The following is a 13,714-nucleotide window of genomic DNA, read 5'->3' as shown; positions in this document are numbered from 1 at the left end:
AGATTCAAGTGCAGATTTAAGATTTAAAAACAAAAAAAAAAGCTTTAAAGGGGAAGGGGCTTCAACAGTGTGTTCAAATTTGTTTTTAATTATTATATATATTTTTTTTACCACAGTAGCCAGATATTACATTGTAGTGACCTGGGGGTTGTCCATGATTAGAAAAACATGGCTGCTTTCTTTCAAAAACAGCGCCACATCTGTCAATTGGTTGTGTCTGGTATTGCAGCCCGACTCAATTTGAAGTGCATAGTTAATAAGGTTTAAAAAAAAAAGGCAAAGGTCCATGTAGTCCAACCTATAATCCTACGGTGATGATCCGGAGGAAGGCAAAATCCCGGGATCAACGTCCCATCTCCAGAATCTAATACCTATAACTTAGAATATTCTATTTTTCATGAAGACGTCCAGGCCCGTCTGATACTTGTTCAATGGATCAACCATCCTGTGGCAGGGAGTTCCATAGTGTCGCCGCTCTTACAGTAGAGAATCCACGTTTATGATGATGGTGAAAGCTTCTCTCCTCTAGACGTAGTGGTCGCCCTTTACAGTCCTGGTATAAAAGTTTCGGTAGTTCTCTGCACTGTCCGTCCTTATATTTGTACTTACAAGAATGGGTTCTCATCTGCGCTCCGTTTTCCGTTGTTCTGCTCTCTCTTAGTAACAAAATAATGAAAAAAAAATGAAAGTCCCCGATTAGTTTCATGGCTGACACAATGACGCCCATTGGAACATATTGACAATTTTTATCAGGTTTCTGTAACGGTGTCTGTCGTTTTACCAAAAAAATAGCGCCGCATTTTTTCGGTATTTTTCATAAGATCTGCAACGGAGGCTTCTAAGGGAACCGCCAATGCAGATGTGAACAAGGCCTTATCAGAACTCCCCTAAACCGACTTTATTCTAAACTGAATCTCCCCAAGTTTGATATCCTTTCTGGGTACTGTAACCCGCCCATTCCCTTTGGTCGCCCTCCTCTGCACCCGTTGTAGTTCAGCCATGTCCTTCTTATAGACAGGTGCCCAGTACTGTACACAATATTCCATGTGTGGTCTGACCAGTGATTTGTATAGATAAAAACCATGTTCTTGCCATGACCTTCTAGACCTCTTTTGATGCATCTGATGATTTTATTTGCCTTGGCAGCAGCCGCCTGACACTAGTTGCTACTAACGTCCCGCAGTCTTTTTCTGTTGCGTTCTTTCCCAGGGTTTTACTGTCACAGTTTTGTAGGTGTAGAAGGAAGTTTAATTCTATGCATTATGTAGCATGATCTGGTGTTGTGGAGCAATGGAAAGTGCACATTACTGAGTGTTTACAGCACTGGGTGTTGGTGGGAAAGTAACAGCACAAATCTCATCCCACAAATAGCCGGCGATCACAATAGGTGACCTTGAGACTGCAGACGCTTTTCCCGTGAAGGAACATGGAGAGGACGGGGAGACTTTCCATAGGGCTGTGATTGGCTGCCGGGAGACGGTACATTTTCTGTATGATAACCTATAACCCGTCTGTTTCCTGCAGGAAGTCATACACATCGATTACACGGGAAGATGCCGGAGGCGACCTCAGGCTGGGTAAGTAGCTCGCTGGGCGGCAGCTCCCATGTTTATTGCAGGGGTCCCCTAATGTACCCTGTGAGCCACATTGGGAGATTGAATTATAATCTGTCCCTTGGTTCCTCTTTCCTCATTTCTGCCTGGCGGAGGCCGTATTCTTCAGTGCATAAGCCAGTAATGAAAGGGTTATTCCCATCTTATAAAGTGATGGCATATTCCTAGGATATGATCGGTGGGGGTCCGACCTCTGGGACTCCCACCGATCCTCAGAATGATTAGCGCTACATCTACCCGGCTGCGGAGGGAACTGCATTCAAGTGAAAGGGGCCGACTGCCGTTCTATACGCAGCCGCTGTCCAGGAAAATACAGCGAAGGGGCTGCAGCAATAAATTAAAATTCATTCTCGGCATCGGTGGGGGTCCCAGAGGTCGGACCTCCACCGATCATATCCTGGCTGCATGACATCACTTTATAGGGTGGGAATAACCTTTAAAGGGCTCGTCCAATAAAGTTTAATCGTTGTATAATACAAAGTTCTGCAACTTCCTAACATTGAGTTTCAATTCCTCACAATTGTTAAGATCTATGCTTGCAGTCAGTGAATGGAACATCCTTGCTTACATCCACTGGCTGAAAATCTGTACGTACATAAAATACATCTCACAGCTGAGAAATAGATACAATTGTATCCAGTCTGGACAATCCTCCGTGAGATAATCCAGACTGATACATTGTAGAGTTTTTACACTACAATCGATTTACCTGATGGATGTCAGAAAAGTGTCCCTTTGGTCACCCGCCAAGCAGGTATAGATGTGTAAAACTTGTGTTAATTGTGTAGGAAAGCGTAGTCTGAGCACTTTCCTATACAGAGGCGTCCTGCAAAAAACCATATACTGTATAACTATAACCTATGGGTGACGTATGGCTATACAGCTGCATGTGACGGAGGCTTCCATCTGAGGTATATGTCAAGAAATTCTTTATCTGCGCTGATACATTGTAACAAACTAGATTTTTTAGATACAACTTATTAATTAAAGGGCAAGGCCCTGTTCACGCAGAGTTTTTTCATGTCAAACCGCGCCAAAAAACGTCTGAAAAGGCCTCCTATTAATCTCAATGGGAGGCGAAGGCGGTTTTTTTCACGTGAGCGGCAAAAAAAGTTTGCGGGGAAAAAAAAGCTTCATGCCCTTTCTTCTGACTTTTCCGTCTCTGACGTCCCATTGACATCAATGACAGAAATTTTTCGCCGCGTTTTTTGCCTGCGGCGCTCAATGGCCGAGGCCGAAAAACGCAGCACAGAGTGCAGGCAGGTCAAAATCTGCCTCAAAATTCCGTCAGGATTTTTCTGCCTGCAAAAAAAACTCTGTGTGAACAGGGCCTAACTAAACGTCCAACAAACATCTGACATGTCTGAAGTTTTGATCGGTGGGGGTCCGAGCGCTGAGCGGCAGAAGTTCTCATGTGAGCGCTCAGCCGCTTCGTTTCTGTTCGGCTTTTTCCGGAAAGTTGATGTATCGGAGTACGAGCTCATAGACTTTTTATTGAGCCTGTACTCCGATTCTTTCCGGAAAAAGCTGAACAGGAATGAAGCGTCTGAGCGCCCACATGAGAACTGCTGCCGCTTCGTTTGAGCGATCGGTGGGGGTCTGAGCACTGAGACCCCCACAAAATCAAAACTTCTGACATGTCAGAAGTTTGTTGAACGTTTAGTTACACTTTAACTTTTATAAAATTTTTTAGTGGGGGATGAAAAAAAAACAGCATTTTTGCCATTTTTTATTTTTCTAATTATTTGCGCCGCTTTTCACTGTTGGGCACAAATAATGCGTTCATTTTATTGTATAAGTCGGTACGATTACAGCGATTTAATAAATAGGTATCGTTTTTTCTTCATGAAGAAAACTATATGAGGGCTCGTTTCTTTTTGCGGGACGGGTCAGATTTTAGAATGACACCATTTTTGGGTACAGAGGCTTTTTTTCATTGACTATTATTTTCCGGGTAGGGGGATGGCAAAAATAGCAATTCTGTCGTAATTTTTTTTTTTTTTTACATCGTTCACTGTTGATTTTATTATTCGGGTCATTGCGATTTGTAGCAATTCTGTGTATTGGATCGTTTTTTTCTTTTCTTTCTTTCTGTTACTTATAAAGCACCAACATATTCCGCAGCGCTGTACAGAGGTCCTCAATTACTGTCCCCATTGGGGCTCACAATCTAAATTCTCTATTGTTATGTTTTTGGGAGGAAACTCACGCAAACACGGGGAGAACCTACAAACTCCATGTAGATGTGGTCCTTGGTTGGATTTGTACCCAGCGCTGCAGGGCAACAGTGCCAACCACCGAGACTTTTTTTTCCACTTTTGCTCCAGAAAAACCCTTTTTTCAATGAATTTTTCATTTCTTTTTTTTCTGTCCCACTTGGGCACTGATTGGTCCGTTATCGCTATTATGATGCTTTGATATACTTTGCATTATTACCTGTCAGTGATAAGCATGGGTTAATAACCAAATGGCCATGGCAACCCATTGGCTCCCCGCGATCGTGTAACCGGTCGCAACCGCGGTGACTGAGGGATCCCCCTCGCTCTGTAGCATTCAGATACCGGGCATGGCTATTGACGGCAGTATCTAAGGGGCTAAATGGCCGGGGGTTGGGGTTACCTCCAACCCCGGCAGTTGCAGCAGGATCTCTGCTATATATTATATATTACAGTATATCTGTGCCCGAGCCAACCACTGGACACACGATTGCGGCAAGAACAACACAATTAGGGCGTAATAGTATCCCAAATGTAGGAAAGGGTTAAAGATAGATTAAATATACAAATTATTTGCAAAGAGAAGAACGTCTTGTGAAAAACAGTGTTCAATTTCGGCTGACGGATGACCAGGGGGCGGGGATAAGCGGTCCTGGTCTCATATTGCAGACAGAGCAGTGGGGAGGGCTCCTGCTGCAGCCAGTTGCCTTACAGACAGAGGCAGGTCCAATCTGAGTTTTTTTTTAAAAATAAATCTTTATGTATTTTCACAATTTTGAGTGTAATATGAGACAGAATAGGGATCAAAGACGTGGAGAATATCATGGGAGGAATTGCTGGGATTTTTAGTGTTCGTTTGAATACGCGTTTCTGGATCTGCATCCGTGGAATCCATATAAGCCCGTACCTCAGTAGTGGACATTGCTTTATATGTAAATCTCACCAGGAGGCATCGTACTCCGCGGCAGATACCATTGCCTGTGGCGGGGGCGCCCTGACCAGGTTCATCTTCCCCATGGGCTGTGTACTGTGACGCTCAGAGAGAAATCATGGGATGAGATTAGGAATGACAGAAGGAAATGCCGGGGATGTCGGGCTGAGGCTCCGCTGCCGGATGTCTCGTTATCAGCGGTAAAATACCTTTAATATCAGATCAGAAATACTTACGAGAAATCATGACCATGAAGCCGAGACCATAATCATCAGGTCCATGAACAATGAATGACGGCAGCATCATCCGGGGGGCCCAGATAAGGGGCCCCTAATACAGAAGTTCCTAGTAACCTCATTTAGAGACGATCACTTGCCACAAGGGTTTATTTCTTATGGGATGATTCACAAATAACCTATTAGATCTTATTAATGATCGACTATGATACAATTATGGGGGACGTGCACATGTTCTGTAAAGATGGACAAGGGCCGATGGAGCTCCGGCTCAGAAATCATAGACAGGGGTCACGTGAGGATGTAAAATTGCAGCAGTTACATGTGCTGCTCAGAATGTGCGCCATTGTTATCGACATGTTGCACCAAATTTGGACTACACGGAGCGGGGACAGTGCAGACCGATTCTCCAAACGGGTGATATGCCGCGTTACAGAGGCTCCTGTATTCATGTAAACAAAGTTTCATCATTGTGTTAGGAAAAGTTAGGCAACTTTTTTGAACAGACTTGGTTTCTATTCCTCACCTTTTTTTAAGGTTGTTGCTTGCTGCCAGTGAATGGAAACATTCTTATTTACATTCAGAGGTTAAAAATCCATCATGACCGAATATTTCTCACAGCTGAGGTTTTGTTTCAATGGTATTCCGTCCAGACAATCTACTGTGAGCTAAACGGCCTGCAATGACACATTGTAACAAACCTTTAGGACAAGAGAGAGTTGTGTGGATGCGAGGATTGTCTAGACTGGATATAATTGTAACAAGCTGAGCAAAGTATTGGGACAATACTGGATTTTTAGCCTTTGAATATAAACAAGAATGTTTAAATTCACTGACAGCAAGCAGTGGTCTTAAATATGGTGAGAAATAGAAACTCAAAGTCTATTAGAAAGTTGCAGAACTTTACGTTATACAGCGATTAATCTGTATTTGCATAAGACCAGAGTAAACTTTTAATGCCATGGGACGTGACGTTCTGCCATTGTCTCCCATCTAATCATAACTGTGCGGCGGTGAACCGTGATGTCACAGCCCTGGCGGCTCAAGTGTTAACCACGCAGTCCTTCTTATTTTTTCAGCATCCTCTCTGACAGGTCCCAGGCTGAAAGTTAATTAGTGGAAGGAGCAGGGTCCTCGGCAGCACAGAGTATTTCAGGAAAGGCATGTATTGATCTTGTAGAAAGCCACAGACTGAGAGTTACGTAATTACAGGAGCAAGGTCCTAACAGCACAGAGTATTACAGGAGAGGAGTGTGCTGATCTTGTGGGAGGTCACAGACTGAGAGATGTATAGTGGAAGGAGCAGGGTATTCAGCAGCACAGAGTATTACAGGAGAGGAGTACTGATCTTGTAGGTCACAGACTGAGAGATGTGTAGTGGAAGGAGCAGGGTCCTCAGCAGCACAGAGTATTACAGGAGAGGAGTGTGCTGATCTTGTGGGAGGTCACAGACTGAGAGATTTATAGTGGAAGGAGCAGAGTCCACAGCAGCACAGAGTATTACAGGAGAGGAGTGCTGAGCTTGTGGGAGGTCACATAGTGAGAGATGTATAGTGGAAGAAGCAGGATCCTCAGCAGCACAGAGTATTACAGGAGAGGCGTGTGCTGATCTTGTGGGAGGTCACATAGTGAGAGATGTATAGTGGAAGGAGCAGAGTCCACAGCAGAACAGAGTATTACAGGAGAAGAGTGCTGATCTTGTGGGAAGTCACATAGTGAGAGATGTATAGTGGAAGGAGCAGGGTCCTCAGCAGCACAGAGTATTACAGGAGAGGAGTGCTGATCTTGTGGGAAGTCACATAGTGAGAGATGTATAGTGGAAGGAGCAGGGTCCTCAGCAGCACAGAGTATTACAGGAGAGGAGTGCTGATCTTGTTGGAGGCAGCACAGAATAATGAAGATCTTGACACATTGTAGCAGAAACAGTGATGTGAAATCCCCCCTGTATCTCACATGCCTTCCTCTCACTTGCTGTTTTTGCTCCTCTCACAATTAGATGACGTAGAAGAAGATTTGTTCTCGGTTGATTCCTCCAGGATCCCCCCCTCCCCCGTGAGGAGTAAAGTGCAGGTTGAAGGGAAACCTATTGATTTGCAGCAGGCAACAGTAAGTGAAAGACGATGTAGAAACTCGCACATTTTTGCTCTACCGTAAATAAATTCCCCCGTAGGTCTTACTTTGTCCCCCTTTAGTCATGTCATTCAGTTATCTCCCCCAGGAGGCCCCACAGATGCCCCAATTGTGACTGATGAGACTCACAGGGTTTACTTTGTATCAAGGATTTTTTGGGATATCCTCCCTCAATCCCCCACTCTGCAGCACTCCTCTGTCTTGGAGGGTCCTCTGGGTTTGTTCATACTGAGCTTCATGAATAGAATGCCGGAGCTGCGGTGGAGACTGACACATACTGTTAAATGAGGGAGTGATTTGTAATGGTCGCCCTTCATGTGTGTAGGAGACGGATGAGTGAAATAGAGGAACACATATTAGCAGGCGCAGCACAAGACGCTATTGAGATATCATCGGCCTCTAACCTGATCATTCTCTCCGGTGCAGGAGCTGAAGAAGCTGCTCTTCGGTTCGGCCCTTTGTTCTTTCAGCGAGGAATGGAAAATTCAGAGTTTTACGTTCAGTAACATCAAGCACCTGAAGTACGGCGTCATACAGAAAAAGGTATACACCCCCTATATACACCCCCTATATACAAAATACCTGCAAACTTGTTATCAAAGATGGTGGATCAGCACTTGTTATTCACTTCAAGGGGTCGTCCATCCTCATTGTATGAGGAAAAGTTTGGCAATTTGCTATGATCCTGTGTTATAGTTAACTATTAATTGTGGCGCTACCCAACCCACCTGTGGCCATGCATGCCCCCTCCGACACATCCCCACCGCCCCAAATTGAGCGCCTTGTCTATCTTTGCATAGGCAGTAGAGGGCGCCGGTTCCAGAATTCTGGGGGAGCAGAGGTCGGGACCTCTACAGTCATTCTATATGTAGAGACTATCCTGCAGATTCCCAATGAGAAGATAGACGTGAGGTCCGTGGCTTCACCTGGATGTAGTTGCTGTGGGGAGGTCCGCACGTGGACTAGAGCTGTAACTGACTCTATATACCACTGACTACAATTACAAAGTGGTTGCCACATGGTGTATCACATGATCTCTCTCGGCCAGTCAGCAGCTCTGAAATGGATCATGTGACAGACACTCCCGAACTCTTTAGAAACCAGAGTCCCAGACTGCATCACATGATCATTTTTCAGAGCTGCAGACTGGCTGAGAGAGATCACGTGACTCCACAGAACCAGGAAGTGCTTTCTTTTCAGTGGCCAGAGAAAGGGGTTGTCCAGGATTAGAAAAACATGGCGGCTTTCTTTCAAAAACAGCACCGCACCTGTCCATGGGTTGTGTGTGGTATTGCAGCTCAGCCCCATTCACTGGAGCTAAGCTGCAATACCAGACTCAACCCATCACCCAGGTGTGGCGCTGTATTTTTGGAAGAAAGCAGAAAGTCTTGCAAGGAAGATTCCAACTTCCAAATTTTGCACCGCATTTCTTTATTCATGGAAAATGCAGAGGTCTTAGGTCTGGATGTAAACCTAGATGTTTCCATTTACTGACAACAAGCAGAGATCTTGAAAACTTTAAGGCTTTGAAACTGAAAGTATGGTAGGAAGTTGCAGAAAATAATTTCGGCTCCATGAAGAAGTGACGCACTTGATGATTTCCGCGGTTTGTCACTTATTCGCTGTAGAATGTAGAGAATTTAGATGTTATAGGTGCGGCACGACGGACGCCATGCAGGAGTTTAGTCCAATGAGAATTGGAGCATTGATCCTTTTATTAAGTGTAGAAGGAAAATGTTCCCGATCCTTTGTGCTGCTGGTTTCCTAGGTGAGGTTCCCTTTAAGAGAACGTTTCATTATTTCTCATTTGCCACGATGACAGATTGTGATTCGCATACGGTACGTCTGCTTCTTGTAGGGGGGTCCCTGCGGGGTTCTGGCTGCCGTACAAGCCTGTGTGCTGAAGCATCTCCTCTTCGGGAAGGAGTCGGACTCCAGGTAAGATGTGCAAAATGCGGACAACCCTGCGTCTCCGTATCAAGGCGGAGATCCGGCATTGTCAATCGCACGGGCTGAAGTTGTAGTAGTGGGAACATTGTCTCCCTGTGTAGAGTTTCTCTTTAAAGCGGATATAACATTGATGGCTATACATAGGGTAATCTGTGGGGGTCGGAACAGCAGGTCCCCGACAATCCGCAAAAAAAGGGCGACATCACGGCTCCTTCACTGCAGCACTGACCCGGCGTCGCGCCTCGTACTGCAGCTCAGCCCCATCCAAATTGACGAGGCCAAGCTGGAGCTCCAGGCCAATGATTCTTTATTGGATACCGCACTGTAGGAGTCCTGGAAATCCCTTCTAACTGAGAACCGGGACCGTGGGGTTACGTGGCTGCTGCGGCCACTGTACCGTCCATTGTGCGGGAGATCACGACTGGAGGCCGGCTTTACTTTCTCCTAGACTGGGATCTGATTGCTTGACATTACAAGCCAAGGATAGATCACCGGGAGATTCTGATTACGATTTAACGCGGAACGCGCAGCTCAAACAGAACCTTGGACCACCTATGACGGACCTCACCGCACCTCTCTGCCATTGTGAAAGCCACCGTAAGAGGGTCGGGTTCCTGACGTTAACTCGCCGTAACACCCTTCCCGTATGCGACAGAGAGTTGACTCGCACGGTTCCTATAGTAGAGCGATTTCCCTGCCTTTATACCCCCCCCCCCCCCCCCCCCCGCATCCCTATACAGGAAATGTGACCCTGGATTGCACTGTATACAATGCGTAATGGACATTACTGAGGTCGGTCACTCATTATCCAGTCCTGGCTTTACTTTTATTGCCGCATCAATATAAATCCCATTCTTCTTCTTATTCTTCTGCGGATTAACATTATAATGATAAATTCCTGTAATATAGCGTTGTGTACACCAGCGGGGGAGGGGTGCGGTCCCCGTTATACCCATCGTGATTGACGTTCATCATTTCTCTCTTTTCAGCCGACCTCTTCAGCCTTCGGACCCTCTCAGGACCAGCTGCCTCTATAAAGCCCTCGCTGACGTCCTGTGGCGCGCCGGAGACCGCAAGGAGGCGGTCGTCACCTTGTAAGTAAACGGTCACGCGGATCAGTCTTATCCGTCACATGATGAGGGGCGGAGGAATAAGACCCATATTGTATACCTTACACAGTGCCTATAGGAAACTAATACAGGGGCTTCATGGCTCATAGAGCGCTAACTGATGGGGAATCTTCCCTCTGCTGTCTATTACATAAAACCTTTACAAGAATTGAAGCTCCCGCTTCTCCTCACAAAGAGGTTCTGCAGCAGCCCATTTCCACAGCTGCGATTGACATGAAGGCTCCTCCCCTTTCTTTGTTAAAAGAAGTTCTGCAGCAGCTGGGGTATGTATTACGAGACATCGTGTACTCCCTGCTGTACATTTTACAGAATATTCCATTCTGTGATCTGTATTACAACGTTATAAAACAATGATGGGGGGGTTGACCCTACATATGACAATTGGTTGGGGGGCTGAAGTTGTAGTAGTGTGAAGTAACACCAGGTGGGGGCACTATATAAGTGTTGTTATGGGGGCTCCTTTTCTTACACCACCATCAAGCAATTCTGTGCCAGGAAATGTCTAGTCGGATTATAGGATGCTGGATTATAGGATGCTGGATTATAGGATGCTGGATTATAGGATGCTGGATTATAGGATGCTGGGTTATAGGATGCTGGGTTATAGGATGCTGGGTTATAGGATGCTGGATTATAGGATGCTGGGTTATAGGATGCTGGGTTATAGGATGCTGGATTATAGGATGCTGGATTATAGGATGCTGGATTATAGGATGCTGGATTATAGAAAGATGGATTATAGGATGCTGGATTATAGGATGCTGGATTATAGGATGCTGGATTACAGGATGCTGGATTATAGAATGCTGGATTATAGGATGTTGCATTATAGGATGCTGGATTATAGGATGCTGGATTATAGGATGCTGGATTATAGGATGCTGGATTATAGGATGCTGGATTATAGGATGTTGGATTATAGGATGCTGGATTATAGGATGCTGGATTATAGAAAGATGGATTATAGGATGCTGGATTATAGGATGCTGGATTATAGGATGCTGGATTACAGGATGCTGGATTACAGAATGCTGCATTATAGGATGTTGGATTATAGGATGTTGGATTATAGGATGCTGGATTATAGGATGCTGGATTATAGGATGCTGGATTATAGGATGCTGGATTATAGGATGCTGCATTATAGGATGTTGGATTATAGGATGCTGGATTATAGGATGCTGGATTATAGGATGCTGGATTATAGGATGCTGGATTATAGGATGCTGGATTATAGAATGCTGGATTATAGGATGTTGGATTATAGGATGCTGGATTATAGGATGCTGGATTATAGGATGCTGGATTATAGGATGCTGGATTATAGGATGCTGGATTATAGGATGCTGGATTATAGGATGCTGGGTTATAGGATGCTGGGTTATAGGATGCTGGATTATAGGATGCTGGATTAAAGGACCGTTAATAGAACTGTAGATCATGTTCACGTCTTGGTGGTTGCAGGTCATCCGGGCGGCAGCAGTTTACTCCGGCTGGAAGATATAAAGCCGATGGAATCCTAGAAAGTGTAAGTCTACTATGAAGTCTATATAGTTACGTTTCCCCTGCATGGAGCACATCCGCGGCACATCATCACTCAGGACGGCCGACACCTCGCGGTTTTTGCTTTTCTTAATGGAGTCGGATTCTTCTAGCGGGATGCCATGTGTAGGAGGACGAATAACACAGTAAGGGAAGGCTTCTATCTGGATTGCTGAGATTTCCTCTGGAGATGGTGCGCGGGCCTCTAGTCAGCACCGAGGGGGCAATGAACGGATAAATCACACATTGTATATAAGGCCGGATTCACACGAGCGTTTCCATTCATAGTTTTGACTGCAGTAGCGCGCATCACGAGCGGCACACGGAAGTGCGTCCGTGTGCCGTGCGCGGTTTTCACGCACCCATTGACTTCAACGGGTGCGTGATGCGCGAAAAACGGGCAAATATAGGACGTCGTGAGTTTTACGCAGCGGACACACGCTGCCTGAAAATCACGGACAGTCTGAACAGTCCCATTGACTAACATAGGTCCGTGCGAAGCGCGTGAAAATCACAGTCTGAACGGCCCCATTGACTAACATAGGTCCGTGCGAAACGCGTGAAAATCACACACGTTTCACGGACGTAATATACGTTCGTCTGAATAAGCCCTCACGCTCCGCTCCAGGCACCAGCACAGCTGCGTGATTTTGGGGCTAATGACGTCTGTAGCAAAACATGTTGGGGGGGGGGGGTATATAATTTATTTTAGCTCGATGCTATCTTAGCTGGCATATACAATTGGACATTTCATAACTTAGTCGCTGACACCTAGTGGAAACCACTTGAGTCGGGTTTTTACCTAATCTCAATTATATATAGGATTGTCCGTGCGCCCGCCTTACTTGCCAGCACGCATTGTCATTTTAAAATTGATGTTGTAAAGTTATCTTCTAATATTTAAACTAGTTCTATCGGTAGAAACTAGTTGGGGTAAAAAACGGGCACCTATTGCCTACGGCAATTTTCGTTCCAATCATATGCAGAGCTCCTCCCCCAAATCAGTGACCGACATCAAAATAACCTTAATAACCTAAAAAAGGTAAAGTTATAGCCGTTTGACCAGTATGTGCAAATAATCGAAACATCTTTTTAGGTTTGTGGTCAAATCTCGTTTTATCCACGGTTTTGCGAAAATAGCCCAGGAATGTAACAGAAAAGAACAATAACCGATCCTCGGCTTCTTATACTGATATATGGAAATTTATTACATTTTGGGTGGAATGTCCTTTAAATGCAAGAAGAGCCTCGTTTCCCACGCGTCTCTTTATGGTAGCGGGGGGGGGGGGTTAATGTTTGATGACAAGCTCCGCCGGTCACTGTACCAACGTTTCTTTAGTCACCCCTGTGTGGAATATGCGGGAGGTTGGTAAAACAGCAGAACAAGCAAACAACGTAGGAATATTTATCCCCCAGGATGCAGTGGGGCTGCCCCCTCCAATACAACTGATGGACAGAACTTCACAATGGAAAACTATGAGACATAAGGGGTTAATACTTCATTCCGCAACTTCCATTAATATCCGGTTGTCATGGCAACACAAGAGTCTCATCTTAATTATTTTGAGGTCCGTGTTTTGTATAAGGGCCCCCAGCTGATATTTTAGTGTAAACCCGGATATATAAACCTCCGCTTCGGAGATGCCCTGCAGGATGGTAGAGAACTGCTTAACGGTATCGCTTCCAAGGACATATGTACTAATACATCATGTAATGCTTAGATCGTGGTATCACATTAAAGTCCAGAACCTCAGCTTTCAAAGGATACCAGGTTGACATCTCTACGTATAATATTCGGGACGCAGCACTCGGTTGAAGTCGGGGAGCAGGATAAAAAGTTTTACTTCCCAGTGCTGTGTCTGTGTAGGGGAGGGGGAGCTGCAAATGAGAGCAGGAAGGAGGATCATAGCTTACTACTGTCATCTCCCCTCTGCACAGCCTTTAGTGACCCCAGGGGGGAATACAG

At 45.3% G+C, this 13,714-nt stretch overlaps 1 protein-coding gene across 1 annotated transcript in view; it reads left to right on the top strand.

Annotated features, from left to right (window-relative positions):
• Nucleotides 1–1,458: 1,458 nt before the first annotated feature.
• MINDY4 (MINDY lysine 48 deubiquitinase 4) overlaps nt 1,459–13,714 on the top strand; it is a 40,742-nt gene continuing 28,486 nt past the window's right edge. Inside the window, exons 1-6 of the mRNA XM_075827817.1 lie at nt 1,459–1,577; nt 6,993–7,102; nt 7,553–7,669; nt 8,985–9,064; nt 10,066–10,170; nt 11,671–11,734. Of these exons, the coding sequence (XP_075683932.1) occupies nt 1,493–1,577; nt 6,993–7,102; nt 7,553–7,669; nt 8,985–9,064; nt 10,066–10,170; nt 11,671–11,734 (561 nt within the window). The 5' untranslated portion in view covers nt 1,459–1,492. The remainder of the gene's footprint in view (nt 1,578–6,992; nt 7,103–7,552; nt 7,670–8,984; nt 9,065–10,065; nt 10,171–11,670; nt 11,735–13,714) is intronic.

This window comes from Rhinoderma darwinii, chromosome 5 (assembly GCF_050947455.1).
Source record: "Rhinoderma darwinii isolate aRhiDar2 chromosome 5, aRhiDar2.hap1, whole genome shotgun sequence".
NCBI classification, from domain to species: domain Eukaryota; kingdom Metazoa; phylum Chordata; class Amphibia; order Anura; family Rhinodermatidae; genus Rhinoderma; species Rhinoderma darwinii.
Note: the sequence above shows the minus strand (reverse complement) of the source record. Positions and strands in the feature narration are given on the sequence as shown.